The following is a 17,919-nucleotide window of genomic DNA, read 5'->3' on the forward strand; positions in this document are numbered from 1 at the left end:
TCTTTGCCCATCAGTGCCGCCTTATCTGTGCCCATCTGTGCCGCCTTATCTGTGCCTATTAGTACCGCCTTAACTATGCCTATCAGTGCCCACCAGTGCAGCCTATCAGTGCCCACCAATGCAGCCTATCAGTGCCCACCAATGCAGCCTATCAGTGCCCACCACTGCAGCCTATCAGTGCCGCCTCATCAGCGCACTTCAATGAAGGAGAAAAATGACCTGTTTGCAAAATTTTATAACAAACTATTTAACATGATTTTTTATTTTTTTTGCATCTTTTTTTGTTTGTTTAGCAAAAAATAAAACTCCCAGCTGTGATTAAATACCACCATTTTTGTGGGAAAAAAATGATAAAAATTTCATTTGGGTACAGTGTTGTATGAAAGTGCATCAGCGCTGAAAGCTGAAAATTGGTCTGGGCAGGAGGGGGGTTTAAGTGCCCTGTAAGCAAGTGGTTAATTTATTCTTTAATGGGATATTCAATTTGATCTTGTTAGTTTTTGCTGGAGTTCTGCTTTGAATACTCTTATCATGCAAAGGAATAGCAGCTACTCACCTATTTACTCTTTGGTTAGATGAACTCAACATTTTTACATTAACATGACTGTAAAACACACTATCAAACATGGTTCAAACAAGTCATACAGCTTAGTAAACTGATGCATTTGACTACAAATTCAGTTTGTGCCATTTCTTCTCTTTGGAAACTAGTCTGCTAAACGGATACAATAGATATTCAAAAAATGCTTGAAAATGTATAAGACTGAACCAATGAATAGTGGATTTGTTCTTCGTGCTCAGGATAAAAAAATACTAACAAAATAAGTTGATTTTTGTTCAGTCAGGTAATTATGAAATATTGCATATTCATACTATGCAGTCTTCTATCTAGCCAGCAGATGGAGTTATAGTATCCTATTTCACATCATTGGCATGATTACTTTTCAGCTGTGCTGAAAGAAGCCCATTGTGTAGAGCAGTGACTATAATTATTTTATTAGCTGTGAGACGTTTTGACCAGACAATAGGAGCTGCAAGGAAAGCTGCTTTTGTTGCATTTTCTTTATCTAACTCAAAGTGCTTTCTGAATCCTTTGTCATGTATTAATTGTTTTTAATACAAAAATGTAAAAACAACTTAAAAAAATGAAATAGATTTGACCCTAAAACATTATAGTTGTGCTTTAATGGGTTAACAACAGTAGGGGACCAAGCTGGGTAACTTTAAAAGCTATAGGAGATCTGTTATTTTTTTTCAATGTCTCTAAGGATTTTCCTTTACTCCTAGCATTTACAGCAAAATCTCTTTTTGCAAAAAATACATAAAATTATATATATATATATATATATATATATATATATATATATATATATATATATATATATATATACACACTGTATATAGTATATAAGCATATATACAGATTCAGTGCTGGTACCTGTTGGACGGATTGGAGAGATTAGCCCTGCTGTCTGTCTTGATTACCACATGAGAAGTGATGATACATGATACCGGAGGGGCACAGGCAGCAATAAAATCCTGGTGGGGGTTCTTACTCTTCCCTATTCTAAAAAATTGTTGGCTGCAATTCTGCTTTAATCTATACACTAAGGACATATTACTGACAACTCGAGCCTCAGACTGCTTGCAGAACTCCATAATCGTGCAGTGTAAGTAAGATAACACAATATCAATAGTACTGATACAGTACAAACACTGGAGATGTCATTGCTAGAAAGCATGACATTTTTTCATTATTGTACAAGAGGGTTTAATAAAGCACCCAGGATAGTTTCTTTCAAATGCTATTTTAATCAATACATGTCCTACAAAACACCAAAAAAATTTAGTATACACAATTTACTACAATGACGATTGATTTCTTACCTGGATATTGCCGAAAAAAACCTTTCGCACTTCCAAAATATTGCCAAATAAGGGATGGATCTCGATCAAAGTTGTCAACAAAAACCTTATTTAATGATTCCGACCAGTATATCCCATTCACAATTTCAGGATCTTAGAAAGAAAGACACAATAATTATCACTGATCTTTATTTTTATTGGCTGAATACAAGAGCATGACATGCAGGAAATGAAAGGTACCACTAGGGACCTTGTGGCACCAATTTGAACAAAAGCTATAAAGATTATATGTATACATGACTGTTTCCCTTTAAAATGAAACCAATAAAATGCAAGCCCCCTCACCCTGTAAAAATTGATGACCTTTCGTAGTTACAAAGTATACCTGGAGTGAAAAAAGTTAGATTTTATAATTTTATTTGACCTGTCCTCCACTCAAGGCAGGTGAAAGATGAGAGTGGAATCCTGGTCCTTACAGTAAGATCTTGGGAAATTCCGAGTAGCCCAGCCCTGGGGATTTGGGATACTCATTATTCTTTAAGAATCTCCCCAGAAGGATAGTGGCATCAAGCCCTGTAAACAAGGGTGTGGGAGGGGGCCTCCTCACCCTGCACGTGGGTGTCCCACACTAGAGTACATGCTTGCCAAAGCCTGGTAACAGGCAGAGCCATGTGAAAGTCAACATTAAGGCGGTATCCCAGGTGAGCTGCCTTGTGCATCTGTGTGTCAACATACAGATCCCTTCTCTAAAACACTCTATTCTATGCTGCTGCAGACCTTGCTTTCTGAATGTAGCATTTAGAGGGGGACACCGCTTAGCCGGTGCCCTGCCCCACCAGTCCAGCATAACTCTGTGACCTCACTCAATGGAGTCGGGCACTAGCGCAGACCTCATGCATGCACACAGTTAACTCCTTCAGCTCTCCCACTCCATGCGGTTAGGTTTGTGGGGTCTCCGTACCACAAGTTCAGTCCCTATTGCTTTTGGGGAACCAACTGCTAAGGAGGGAGCTGGAGGACTTGTCACCCACATCAGAAACTACTCTTCACTAGGGATGAGCCGAACACCCCCCGGTTCGGTTCGCACCAGAACTTTCGAACGGACCCCAAATTCGTACGAACGTTAGAACCCCATTGAAGTCTATGGGACTCGAACGTTCAAAATTAAAAGTGTTAATTTTAACGGCTAATATGCAAGATACTGTCCTAAAAGGGTTTGGGGACCTGGCTCCTGCCCCAGGGGACATGGGTCAATGCAAAAAAAACTTTTAAAAACGGCCGTTTTGGCGGGAGCACTGATTTTAATGACGATTAAAATGAAAAAAAAAGTGAAATATTCTTTTAAATATCGTGCCTGGGGGGTGTCTGTAGTATGCCTGTGAAGTGCCACGTGTTTCCCGTGTTTAGAACAGTCCCTGCACAAAATGACATTTAACGGAAATAACGTCATTTAAAGCTGTTTGCGGTTTTAATGTTATATCTGGTTCCTGCAATATGGTTGAAAATCATTGAGAAAAATGGCATGGGTAGCCCTCCCTGCCCATTACCAGCCCCTTTGGGTCTTGTATGCATATTAAGGGGAACCCTGTACCCATATTAAAAAAAAGGAAATGCGTGTGGCCCCCAGGCCCTATATACTCAGAACAGCAGTATACAGGCGGTGCAAACAAGACAGGGACTGTGTAGGTTTGTTGTGTTAAGTTGAATCGGTTTGTAATTTTCAACTGGTACATTTTTAAAGTGTAGCTCCAGTCAAAAAAACGATTTTTAAGCTTTTTGGAAAACATAGGGAAGGGTTATCACCCCTGTATAATTTGTTTTGCCGTCCGTCTTTTTCAGAGCACGCAGACAGCACGCACAATCTCCTACCGCTGACTGCAAGCTCTATTTAAAACGAGCAAGATATTTAATATATAGGGGGTTATAGCGGTGTATACTGTGTTCAGAGCACGCAGACAGCACGCACAATCTCCTAACACTGACTGAAAGCTCTATTTAAAACGAGCAAGATATTTAGCTATATAGGTGGATATAGCGGTGTATACTGCGTTCAGAGCACACAGACAGCACGCACAATCTCCTAACACTGACTGAAAGCTCTATTTAAAACGAGCAAGATATTTAGCTATATAGGTGGATATTTTTTTAATGGTTATCTGCTACCGAACATACAAATTTTTCATTACAAATCAAATATCAGTTAACATACACTTTGCAATTTAACAGATAATAAACTATACAAACAAAAGGGAAAAAACAACTTACATGTCATCTTCCCCCTCCTCCTCCCCAGAAGAAAAATTTATAAGTAGAGCATCACCCCTACTGCTAGGCCCTTCTGGTGGCCCAGGATCCACCTCAGGTAACGGGGCCCTTTTTTTCTTCTTCTTCCCCTGCTTTTTCCTAATCGTGACCCAAGCCACTTCACCTTCCTCATCCGATACTTCTTTTGGGCGTTTCTGAGCCCCCTTAACCGAGACTTCCATCTCCTCCTCCCCAGACCTGTCATCCCCAGCCGAAGAATCGGATGAGGAGACAGTGACCAGACGTCTGCCCGGCCTACATCTCCGAGGAAGGGGAGTGGGAGCAGTAACCTGGGAAACAGAACCCTGTGCCCCCCCCTTATCCAAAAAGGGAGGCCCAACTACCTCCACCTGACCAATATCTGGACCGGGCACCTGAACTTCAGTGACAGGGGCCTGGGCAACATCTGCATGCCGTACCCCCTTTTCTCTTTGAGGGACCCTACTTGCCTTTTGGGTTCGAGGTGCACCCTGTGGCTCCGCCGTAGGAGCGCTTCCCTGCCTTTCCTCTCCAGAACTCTGCCCAGCAGGAGGAGGTGCACTATCCCCTCCTGGCCCACCACCTGCTGCAGCTTCACCCCTGTAGGCTCTGGGGCATCTGCTAAAGGGATGCCCCATTTGACCGCAAAGGTTGCAGCAGATCAACCCACACGTGTCACCTGAGTGTCCAAACTTATTGCACTTAGTGCAGCGCACAACTGTGCAATCTGCACTCATGTGGGTTGGACACCCACACCTGAAACACCTACGGGGCTGGCCTGGGTAGAACACCAGGATTCTATCTCGTCCCAGGAAAGCACTTCCTGGGACATGTGCAACCGTGTTGCCAGATCTTCTCAAACGAATCCTGGTGTTCCATGCTCCAGTCCATACCCCACGCTCGTCTAAGCATTTATTTAGAGGACACTGCAACTGGCCGTGTCTCCCCAGCCAAGTTGCTATGTCCTCCGGGGGCAGGCTCTCGTTCCTTACTAACACCGTCAGGTTTTTAATCTCCTCCTGCCTACTCAAAGGAATCAGGCGGAACCCTTTCCAGGGATCAGCCCCTTTAACCAACCCAAAAGCGGTTATAAAACGCTCCATAGTCACAGCGTTGGTGAAACTGACATCAAAGTCAGGGGTGCCAGCTGGGTGGATCACAGCAAATAGCTCAGCCACCCTGAACCCCAACGCCAGGACCATGTCAACCACTTGGCCCCTCGTGGGGCACTGACCTTCACCCTCCCATCTCAGCTGGACCACATTCCTACGCTTGCGCTCCGGACCACCTGTCCCCCTAGACCAAGTACTGGCCCCAGGGGTCTGACCAGCCGGGGGTACCCGAAAGTTACTGGCCCCAAACTGGTGGTACAGGTGGTCCAGAGGCACACTGGACCCAGCAACATTGGCGTAGGAACGCCTTTCACCAAGTGCCGTCAGCAACTTTACCTCCGGTGTCCCCCTTAGTACGGGTCCCGGAGGAGGAGCCTCTGCCACAGACACTGGGGGTACAACATGAGAAGCAGCCCCCCCACTCACGGCATGGGAAGTCACACTCCCCACATCGTTTACCCCAGCCTGAACTTTAGGATAGGTCTCATCCTCAGAGCTATAAAGCAAAGCCTCCCAGGCTTCCTGCCACTCCACCTCCATATGGGCCCCGCAGGAATCCACTGACACTTGGCTCGGCCCTGATTGAGAACCCTCCAAGCCGCGAATGAACGTCATTGCAGGGTTCTCACCATCAAGCTCGCCCATTGGGCAGTCACCCCAGGCCGTAGCTTGTTCTGGCACTATACAATTAGACATTTCAACATTACTGTTACTGTTACTGTTTACACTCTCTTGACCAGAAAGCAGACCGGAAGTCCTTTGAAAACGACCCTCGGGGTCAACTTCCGGACCCGCCACCGTCACTTCAGGCCGCGGGCTATTCTCGCCATGAACCAGCTCGCGCACCGGAAGTGTGTCATCACCCCTTCCCGCGCTACTATTGGCCTCGCGGTCAGTAGCACCACCCCTCCTCCCGCGGGAAGACGGCGTTCTCTTATTCACGGCCGCCATTCCCGAACTGTCAGATGCCATGCCGCCGGCCGACACTGCACCGCTGCCCACAGCGGCAGCCAAGCTGGCTTGACTCTCATATACCCTAGTCCCCTTACCCTGAGACCGGCTTGCAGCAGTGGCAGCCGACAACGCAACTGACGGCGTGCCCTGCTTGCAACCACCGGCTGGGATCACTGGGGACTGTACAGGTAAGTCCATTTTTCCTTTGCTTACTATCCTAGCAAGCTGCACCACTGGTATCTTCTTAACAACACTCCTGTCTTTAATGTCCTTTTGCTGCCTCCTTCCCACTTCACCGGGGTCTAACCTGCCCTCTGGGGACACAGCCTCATTCATAGGCTGGCAACCCTTAGGCTTACCTGACCCCTCTGCAGGATTAGTGGAGTTAGCAGGGCTAGCAGTCTTTTCACCAGGAATGCTCTTCACATTTTCAGCCTTCACAGCACTCTCTCTCTCCAAAACTGTTTCTTTACACACCGCTGGCTTTCTTTCCACCACAGTCTTTCCCTCTGGTTTGTCACTGGCCACCTTTCTTTCCACCGCACTTTCCTTTTCTTCATGGCTGGCTTCCACAGAGGGACCCACCATTTCCTCCTCCTGCGTTGTGTTCGGGGCTGGATACAGTCTACGGCGTCTCCCTGCCTGGGTCCCCTCGTCACACGCAATTCTCATCGCTTTGTCCACGTTAGATAGAAAGTCTTTCTCACCAGAAGCACTGTCAATCAGGTTGGATAACAGCTCACCCAATATGTTGCACTGCTTCTTCAATCCGTCTATCACCGTCTTATACTCCTGTCTCTTTACAACGCCTGATCTGTCTCTCCGGTTCCTTAGCTCCGCCAGGACCTTCATTTTCTCGCAGTAGCTGCGGGAAGCCTTTACAATTAAGCTTTTAGCTTTCTTTCTTCTGTCTGCAGATTTCTCCACATCCTCTCCTGGCTGTCTCAGAGACCAATCTGCAAGATCCAGCTGGTTCTCCAAAAACAACCTCTCCTCCTTGACGAGCTCCAGGAGCTTAGGGGCTCCATGTCCTTCATTAGGCTGAGAAACAGGCACCTGGCCTGGGCTGACTGAAGTCATCAGCTCCCTCTCTTTCTCCACCACTCTGGAAGTCCTCAGAGATCAGAGCACGCAGCCAGCACACACAATCTCCTAACACTGACTGAAAGCTCTATTTAAAACGAGCAAGATATTTAGCTATATAGGTGGATATAGCGGTGTATACTGCGTTCAGAGCACGCAGACAGCACGCACAATCTCCTAGCACTGACTGAAAGCTCTATTTAAAACGAGCAAGATATTTAGCTATATAGGTGGATATAGCGGTGTATACTGCGTTCAGAGCACGCAGACAGCACGCACAATCTCCTAACACTGACTGAAAGCTATATTTAAAACGAGCAAGATATTTATCTATATAGGTGGATATAGCGGTGTATACTGCGTTCAGAGCACGCAGACAGCACGCACAATCTCCTAACACTGACTGAAAGCTCTATTTAAAAAGAGCAAGATATTTAGCTATATAGGTGGATATAGCGGTGTATACTGCGTTCAGAGCACGCAGACAGCACGCACAATCTCCTAACACTGACTGAAAGCTCTATTTAAAACGAGCAAGATATTTAGCTATATAGGTGGATATAGCGGTGTATACTGCGTTCAGAGCACGCAGACAGCACGCACAATCTCCTAACACTGACTGAAAGCTCTATTTAAAACGAGCAAGATATTTAGCTATATAGGTGGATATAGCGGTGTATACTGCGTTCAGAGCACGCAGACAGCACGCACAATCTCCTAACACTGACTGACAGCTCTATTATAAAAGATAGATATATCGCTAGATATATAGGTGAATATAGCGGTGTATACTGCGGTCAGGGCACGCAGACATCAACCACTACAGAAGAGCAAGGACGAAAAATCGGCCAATAACGATCGTGTATACTGTGTTGAAGGTACACAGAACACCCATTAACTGCTACAGATGCCAACACACTACACAAGGCCGCCGCGCTGGCAGCCTTATATAGTGTGGGGCGTGTACTACACAGCCTGAGCTATGATTGGCCACAGGCATTCTTCCTGTGGCCAATCATGGCTCTCCTCGCTGCCGGCGCTGTGATTGGCCAAGCATGCGGGGTCACAGTGCATGCTTGGCCAATCATGAGCCAGCAATGCACTGCGCCATCGCAGTGCATTGTGGGCCGTGAGCGGCACACGAATTTGGTGCGAACGGCCCATAACGTTCGGAATTCGCCGAACGGGCGAACAGCCGATGTTCGAGTCGAACGTATGTTCGACTCGAACACGAAGCTCATCCCTACTCTTCACTATCTTGCTGCTATACATCCCCACCACTTCATGGTTGCCCATAGCAACTACACACTTTCTCCAACTCTCCTGTTAAGCTAACCCTTTTTTGGTGGCCTCCATTCCTTCCTCTTCAGCCCCGTGTCTGCTTTATAGGCTCTGTTCTTTTGATACGACATGTACCTCCATCCACCTCTTTGAATAACTTTAGACCAGGCATGAACCAGTGATAACCTATACTGGAACACAGTGCCACAGTGCAAGAATCATAGTCCTTCCCTAACTAGATGATTCCAGGCTACCTGGTGCATACTTTCTCCCGAGGTGAGAATGCATAAGAGGCAGCTCCCATATCTTCCAGATGTTGCTGATGGTTACAAGCTTTGGCTTGGCCTCTCTGTTCTTCCCAGCTCTTCGCAGCTCTAGTGACCCATGAGCAGAGCCTTCCCCTTATTTAATACAGCACAGGGTGGGGGGCAGAGTCCAGAAAAGCTTGGGCAAACACTAGATTACTTTACCCCCTACCACCTGGGTAGCCTGCTAACCTTAACCATTTCACTGCTTGTAAACACCTACTTAGAAGGGTAAGGGGAGTAATTATTCAAACTTTTTACTTTACAGGTAAATTTTTGGAACTACTAACGTCCATTGTTTTTTGCACGGCCTGGACATTACAAGTGGAACCTCTACTTCAAGTAAATTTTATTCAAACCTATCCTAGGCTTTATTTGAATAATATATAATTCTAAAATTAATTGTAAAAAATGAGGTTAAACAGTTCTATGAACACACCGATTTTGCTTTAAATACTAAGTATTGTACTCTGTATGAAAAAGAAAAATAGCAGTTCCACTCTGTAAAGCTCTAACAATATTTGATGTTTCTTGGCTTCCAAGAACCATCTAATATGTTTGACATTCCTTTTAAAAAATATTGGAGGGGCTTTCAGTATGAGGAGATAAATGGACCCGGCTTGTGTGAGGTGATCAGGATTCACTAGAGACAATTTATTATTAATTATTGGCTGGATTTCTGTTTATTTTGCCACAAGTTCTTAAATCTGTTTAAAATGCCTTTGGGGATTTTCCATGACCTAGCCCAGCTTTATTGAGCATATTATGAATGATATTTCAATAGGACAAGTTTCAGTTCATAGAACACATATTAATGAAAAATTATTAGACCGACAAAAGAAAAAAATATATATGAAGATCTGAGGTGTACAATATAATCATTAAATAATTATATTTCGTGATGGTATGGTTTTTAAAAAAACCACAAAATTACATCCCAAAAAATAAGAAAGAAATAAAGAGAAAGGAACTCTGTAATATTAAAAAAAATAACAAGTTTACAGTAATGTATCCATGACATTTTGTTTACAGTCAACAGTCTAAAATAACTTGTTACCCTCAAGTAATTTTACTACACTTCATGTGGCCTCATTTAGTAAGGCAATGATAATAAGTAAAATGGTTAAAAAAATGATCCTTGCCTATTAGCATTGAAAACAGCCAGAGTTTAATATCAATATTTGCCCCCCATGGACTTCTTAGGGGTTCTCTGCTAGGTTTGGGTTTTATGAATCTTCTAAAGGGATTTAATGAACTCCCCACAAATCAAACACAGCCAGATTAGCTCCCTCAATAATTTTGAATGGCCTGACAGGGCAGCTTCAACTGGTAGTAAACTTGAGCATTTAAAAAAAAAATGCATTGCATACAAGTACATAATGAAATACTTACCTTAGAACTAAGCCCTCCAGCGCCGAGCTGTCACCGCTACCAGGGCTTCCTTTTTCATCCTGTCTTCCTTCCGGGTTCACGGGCTCCATCTGTATGAATGGCCAAGCCATAATGAGTCACGGCACCAAAACGGAGTTCTGATAGAACGACACAGGTATGCCGTTCCTTCAGAGCACATGCTCCGGTGACGTCACCGGCTGCCTCCCGTGTGAAAATCTCCTAATCAGTGAAAGCTTAGGAGATATTCAGTGTATCTACAGGTAAGCGTTATTATAGGTTTACCTGTAGGTACAATTTCAAAAGTGGACTTTACTAACACCAAGGCAATATACCACAACACACAGGCGACCTTACGATTATGGGTAACCGCATTTTTAGCATTTATTTGTTCACATTTGTGCCTTAGAGTGCAATAGAATGCAAATGCATTGTGCTGTGCTGCCTTTGTGAAGTGGGGCATCATTCATAGGGAATGAATAAATGTGCTGTAATCTTCTGTTGCAGAAGACTGGACAGCTGGTCTGCAGAGAGCAGCAGCCTGGGTTTTTGCCCATCTGAGCAATATCGTTACCTGGAATGCTGTACAGGGGGTATGTCAGTCCGCTGAAGACCCCAACCACTGCCCTCTGTATGAGAACAACAGTTTGGCTCTCCAGCATGCTGTCGAAACTGAGCAGCTTAGTATAATAAGTACAAATACATAGTAAAAAAAATATAAATATTTTATTTGTTATGAAGCCTGACTACATAACAATTAAAAAAAAAATCCATTGTTACAAGTCATGGATGCAACGTCATATCACGTTTTATTTATGTCTCTGCTTAGTCCAACATAGCTTCCATGCAGTCCTGAAGTATGGGCTGAAATATCACCATTCTACAATGTTAACAAATCTGTTAAGGCTGCTGGACTTTAGTGCTCATTCCCCTTTTGGAATCTTCATCTCCCATTTTCATTCATCCACTCAAGGGGGAGGATTTGTCCTAAACAGGGGCTACTTTGCCAATTTAGTTTTTGGCTAGGCTGTAGTAACCAAAAAAAAAAACAAGGAACAGAGCCAACAATATTTATGGATGGTGGAGGATTTTATCTAGAAATACCGCCACTTGGTACTAGTGAAACACTAGTTAATGCAGATAAAAGGGAAATGAGCAGCGCAAATCTAAATTTAGGCTGTAGTTAGCTCAGACTATTAATATCGTGTTTCATCTAGTTTTGCCCTAAGATTAAAGGGGTTGTAAGGTCTCAAGGGTTTTCACCTTAATGCATTCTATGCATTAAGTTAAAAAACCCTCTGAGCTGCATCACCCCCCAGAGATCCCTTTTTTCTTACCTGACCCAGTTCATTCTAGAGAGGAGCACGAGACCAGCTGCTCCAACCACTGTCTCTGTCCTCATTTGATAGATTGATTGACAGCAGTGGGAGCCATTGGCTCCTGCTGCTATCAAATCCAGTGACACGATAGCAGGGGGTGGGGCCGAGTCCTGCTCTCTGTGTCAGCGGGATTTGCGAGCATGCCCACACGGGTGCCCCTTTGGAAACTGGCTCTCCGTGGGGGCACCCGATGAAGAGGAGGAGCTAGGAGCAACAGTGGGTCACCCCAGTAAAGGAGGATTGGTGCCGCTCTGTGCAAAACCCTTCCATAGAGCAGGTAAGTATAACATGTTTGGTATTTTAAAAAACAAATAATGAACCTTTACAGCCACTTTAAGTTGGTTTGTGATTTCTCATTGTCGCCAGCAGATGTCAATAATATCACTGGTCATAGTATGAGATTTCACAAACAAAAGTTATGAATATTTATATTTTCTTCAGTCAACCCAGTAGAAGGTTTAGGCCACTAGTGCATGCTGAGGGAGGATATAAATATTTAGGTCAAGCCATGTGCTCTTTCTTTTTCCCTTGGCTGAAGCCTGGGGAAATGCTGCTGAAAGAAGCTCTACTGTTGGGCCTAACAGTCTGGTTTAGGGCCTAACGTGCGCTGAAAAGGTCCTGAAACTGCCCCGCCTGGTCTGGTGGAAGCTGTGTCAAGGAGGAGACCCAGTGAAGGTTCCATGCTGGAGAGAACCAGAAAGATGACTGGTCTCTCAGAAGAGCCTGGTAACTCACTTGGAGGATGCAGTGAAATTTGGGAACATGCTTAAAGTGTTGCCAGGTCAGCTTAAATGTTCCGACACTGTGAAGTTGGACATTGATCTGGTGAGTCTGTAAGTGATCTGCTACAGTACCCTTAACACTCACATCTTCAACCCATCTGCAATAAAACTTTAAGAAGTCAAAAGTGACTTGTGCCCAAAGTCCTTTTTAGGTCCCCCCATTTTGCCATGGACTCAACCCTGGGGTGAAATGCTAGCCCACCCCTGCCTCTGGAGGTGCTATCCTTCCTTGTTCCTGGTTGTCAGAGGAGTGCTACTTACATGTTGAAAGTATACCAGAACTATCATTCCTATCAACAAATGGCACCAGTTATAAAGTGTCTCCGACGCCAGTTATAACGTTTCTCTTAACTAACCTCAGCACACTTAAGGGTCAGCCTTTAAAGAGGAAGTAAAGGCACTTTTTTTTTAAATGCAACCTGCAAGGCAAAGGCATAATGAGCTAGTATGCATAGCATACTAGCTCATTATGAATAACTTACCTGAGAACGAAGCCCCCGAAGCAGTCCTCCTTCATCTTCACTGCTGCCATGTATCCCGGAGTGACTTCCGGGTCTCACTGCTCTGGCGCTGTGATTCGCCGGAGCCGCGATGACGTCACTCCCGGGCATGCGCACGGGAGCTGGCACGAGCGGCATATCACTGTGATCTGCGGCCTGCTCAGTGCGCCTGCGCGCCGCTATCCCGGTCCCTGTCTTTTTGTAAATATCTCCTAAACCGTGCAGGTTTAGGAGATATTTCTTGAACCTACAGGTAAGCCTTAATCTAGGCTTACCTGTAGGTCAAAGTGGTTTGTAAGGGTTTACGACCACTTTAAGACAAAGGAAATCAAGTATCTGTTAAAATATAAATCCTAGTAAAAGGCAAGTGTTTTAAGCAGCCCTAAATTCCAATATCTTGTGGAAAAGCCAAATAACTTTGTCAGTGAACCAGGGAAGATACGTCAAAACCGAAAATTAAAAGTTAAGTGAAGCATTGCAGTTTTTAAATTCAGCAGCTGGGTATAGTAAAAGTTGGTATTATTAACTAAGGCCATGTTCTTGGAGTGTTACATTCCCTTTATCTGCCAATGCCGGGGTTCAAGTCCTTTCCTTTCACAGTTCATAGTCACAAATGCAAACTGTATAAAAATGCTGGCAGGCTTAGTATCCCTGAGACGGAGCGATAGTCATTTGTTTCTCTGGCTAAATCATCAAGCACCTGCATTGGGTTTTATGTGTTTTACAAATAGAGCAAATGGGATCAATCCACTGGTTCCAATGAATTAATTCTCACAATACATGTCAGTTATACCTCTTCAGGGTTTATCTGGCAAAAGAAGGTTCCGTAGTGTGAGTTTTGGGATTTTGCTAAAGTTTCATAACTCTGAACCCCCACAGTGCTGTACTGAGCTACTTATTTAAAGTACATCCAAAGCCAACATTAATTTCTTTTTTTAAATCGAATATGAGAATTAAAAATCCTTTTTATGCCGCGTACACACGATCGGAAATTCCACCAGCAAGAGACCAATGAGAGCTTTTGGTCGGAAAATGCAATTGTATGTATGCTCTATCGGACTTTTGCTGGCCGAATTTCGCCCAGTAAAACATTGAGAGCATGTTCTCAATTTTTCGGGCATAGAAAGTACCTATCTGAAAATCCGTTTGTGTGTATGCAATTCCGATTCGCAAAAACTCACGCATGCTCAGATTCAATATACGAGATGGAAGCTATTGGCTACTGCCTATTAAATTTCCTTTTTCTAGTCCCGTCGTACGGGTTGGACGTCACCGCATTCTTGACGGTCGGAATTTGGTGTGACCGTGTGTATGCAAGACAGCTTGAGCGAAATCCCGTCAGAATTCCGTCGGGAAAACCATCAGAGCTTTTTCCGATCAAAATTCAGATCGTGTGTACGCAGCATTAGCCCTTGTACACACGGTCGTAAATTCCAACGGAAACGGTCCGATCAGATTATATTGTCGGAAAACCCAATCGTGTGTGGGCGCTATCGGACTTTTTTCGTCTGAAAAAATTTGAGAGCAGTATCTCAAATTTTCCGACAACAAAATCTGATCTGACTTTTTCCGATCATTTGTAGAGAATTCCGATTGGACAAAGTGCCACGCATGCTCAGATCAAAGTACGAGAGCAAAGCTATTGGCTACTAGGCTGAACGTAGTCCCAACAGAACGAACGGACATCATCACGTTCTGAATGATCGGATTTTCCGACAACTTTGTCCGACCGTGTGTATGCAACAACAGTTTCAGACAAAATCCGTCTGAAAAAATCTGATGGATTTTGTGGTCGGAATTTCTGACCGTGTGTACAAGGGCTTAGAGTTTTTTATTTTATTTATTTTTTATCCATTGGGGAGACTTTGTTTCCATTTGGTAGCTACAACAGGACGCAAGGATCTTTCAAAGTGAGGAAAACCCCCTTGTTGTCACCAAAATAAAAGCCCCTTTTGGAATATTTCCACCCTATTCCTGTTCTGGTGAGAACTCAAAATTTGGATGCACCCTCATTTTCAAGTCCCAGAGATAATAGGCACCAGGAATAATAAAGAGAGTTAAACTCTTTAGAGAGGACACAGCAATACAAACTTGAGAGAACCTAACTTTTTACCAGTCCAAAAACTAAACAAACAAAAAAAAAGGGTTTAGGCTTTAAATACAATTAGATTTTCAGGCAGCCCACAGTTACATAGTCTAAAAATATTGCTATATTGAGAACTTTACAATTTGTTTGTGCATGCATTTACTGTTCTGTCTGATTGTCCAAGGTCTCATTCATACTTATGCAATGCATAAACATGTGCAATATCATACATGCTCCTGCAGCACATGAAAACTGCTCGTTGCATGTGCACCGCAGTGCTATTCACTTTTAATGGCACCTCTTCAAAGCACTAGTGAACGCATATGCCCTAAATTGCTTCACAGCGCATGGTATTTTATATCCATGCATTGTTGTGGAATGAGATTTAAAAAAAACAGATACCCACACTTCTTTTGCGCAATTTCTATGTGTAGCGCAGTAAGTTGAAATGAATGACAGGGAGAAGAACAGCGCCATCTAAGTGCAGCAATATAACATTTTAATTCCAAACAGTAGAATAAAACTCACAATATAATGAATAGTCAGTGCATTGATGCACGTGTTCAGAGCACGCATGCTCCTTTATCAGGCAATTGAGATACTGAGTGTACCTGTGGACCAGGAAGCGCTAGGAGTCACCAGCACAGTCGTGACCCAAGATGCCTCTCTACACGCCGCGGCCCATCCTCCCCCTTGAGTGGATGAACCAAAAATATGTAGAAGAATACATATCGGCCTAAACTGAGGGAAAAAAAAAATTATATATATTTTTTGGGGATATTTAACATAACAAAAAATTTAAAAATAATGTGTTTTTTTCAAAATTGTCGCTCTATTTTTGATAATAGCACAAAAAATAAAAACCGCAGAGGTGATCAAATACCACAAAAAGAAAGCTCTATTTGTGGGAAAAAAGGACATCAATTTTGTTTGGGAGCCACATCGCACGACCACGCAATTGTCAGTTAAAGCAACGCAGTGCCGAATCGCAAAAAGTGGTCTGGTCAGGAAGGAGGTAAAATATTCCAGGGCTGAAGCGGTTAAAGAAAAACTATCAGATATTTACTGCATTGTTCAGTAACTGCTCGAAATGTTGAAAAATACATATCATACCAACTGATTTTAAAAAGCTTCAACTGCAGAGAAAATAAACATTTTGAAGGGTGCAGGGCCAACAGCACTATGGGGAAAACAAATAAAAGCCAAGGGAAATAAATCTTCTGTCTAGTAAAGTTTTTAAGAAATTAGGGCTACTTTCACACTGAAAGCGCCGGCCGTTAGGGCTGTTTAAGCGTTACTTTTGCGCTGCTTTTCTGGTGCTATCGGAACACTTTTTACCCCCCAAAAAAGGTAAAAAGTCCCATTTTGCTGTGTGTTCAAATAGTTTTTAAGGTGCTTTGAAAGCTCTGTCCATTCATTCCAATGGGCAAGGGCATTTTGGGAGCGCTTAAAGCGGAGTTCCACCCAAAAGTGGAACTTCCACTCATTTGTCTCCTCTCCCCCCAGTATGAAGCCGGTCTAAAAGATGTGAAAATTCTTAAGTTGGCCATACACTGGAAGAATTTTGTTTGAAAACTTTTGTTTCAGGACCATAATTGAATTTTGCAATGGTGAAAGGGATCAAATCGGCGTTTGTTTTCAACCACAAGGCTTACAAAATTTAAAGGAGCAGGATCGGATATTTTTCTGAAACAAATTTACAAAAGTAAATGTAGTTTTCATTTAAGTAGTTCCATTCATTTCAAAGCTGAATGTTAAAAGCAAACAAAATGTTGAAGTACTTTCTAAGGACATGGGTCATATCATAAAATTTATGGATGGGAGTTTTTATACAAATGCCCATTTAAACATTTGTTTGAGAATCTACTAGTGTATGGCCAGCTTTACTTTTTCAAAAAGCAACATAGTATAGTATACAGCTCAACCTCAAAGCTCATATAGTATACAGCTCAGCCTCAAAGCACATATAGTATACAGCTCAGCCTCAAAGGACATATAGTATACAGCTCAGCCTCAAAGGACATATAGTATACAGCTCAGCCTCAAAGGACATATAGTATACAGCTCAGCCTCAAAGGACATATAGTATACAGCTCAGCCTCACAGGACAAAGTATTTGAAGGAAAAGTGAAGTTGTTTTTTAACCACTTCAGCCCCAGAAAGCTTACCCCTCTTCATGACCAGGCCATTTTTTGTGATATGGCACTGCGCTACTTTAACTGAAAATTGCCCAGTCATGCGACACTGTACACAAATAAAATAGATGTCCTTTTTTTTCTCACAACTAGAGCTTTTTTTTGGTGGTATTTGATCACCTCTTCAGTTTTTATTTTTTGTGCTATAAACAAAAAAAGACTGAACATTTAAAAAAACTATATTTTTTTCTTTATGCTATAAAACATATCCAATAAAAAAAATGTAAACTCTAATTTCTTCATCAATTTAGGCCAAAGGGTATCCTGCTACATATTTTCGGTAAAAAAAAAATCCAATAGTGTATATTCCTTGGTTTGCGCAAAAGTTATAGTGTCTACAAACTAGGGGATATTTGTATTGAATTTGTATCTTTTATTAGTAATGGTGGCAATCAGCAATTTTTAGCGGGACTGTGACATTGCGGCGGACAAATCTGACACTTTTGACACTTTTTGGGGACCAGTAACATTATTACAGGGAACAGTGCTAAATAATATGCACTGTAACTGTACTAATGACACTGACAGGGAAGGGGTTAACATCAGGGGAGATCAAAAGGTTAAGTGTGCTCCTAGGGAGTGCTTTCTAACTGTGGGGGGAATGCTGTGACTGGAGGAAAACAGAGATCCATGTTTCTGCTTAGCAGAAACACAAGATCTCGAGCGTCCTCCCTTACAGAATGGTGGTCAGCCTTGGTCGGCCA

At 43.2% G+C, this 17,919-nt stretch overlaps 1 protein-coding gene across 2 annotated transcripts in view; it reads right to left on the bottom strand.

The window, feature by feature from the left end:
- CACNA2D3 (calcium voltage-gated channel auxiliary subunit alpha2delta 3) overlaps positions 1-17,919 on the bottom strand; it is a 1,440,485-nt gene that overhangs the window by 792,974 nt on the left and 629,592 nt on the right. For both annotated transcript variants that reach the window (XM_077452052.1, XM_077452053.1), the window contains exon 6: positions 1,888-2,019. In XM_077452052.1, coding sequence (XP_077308178.1) covers positions 1,888-2,019 — 132 coding nt within the window. The remainder of the gene's footprint in view (positions 1-1,887; positions 2,020-17,919) is intronic.

The sequence above is a fragment of the Lithobates pipiens genome, unplaced genomic scaffold, assembly GCF_037356315.1.
Source record: "Lithobates pipiens isolate NorthernLeopardFrog02 unplaced genomic scaffold, aLitPip1_a1.2 Scaffold_23, whole genome shotgun sequence".
Taxonomy (NCBI): domain Eukaryota; kingdom Metazoa; phylum Chordata; class Amphibia; order Anura; family Ranidae; genus Lithobates; species Lithobates pipiens.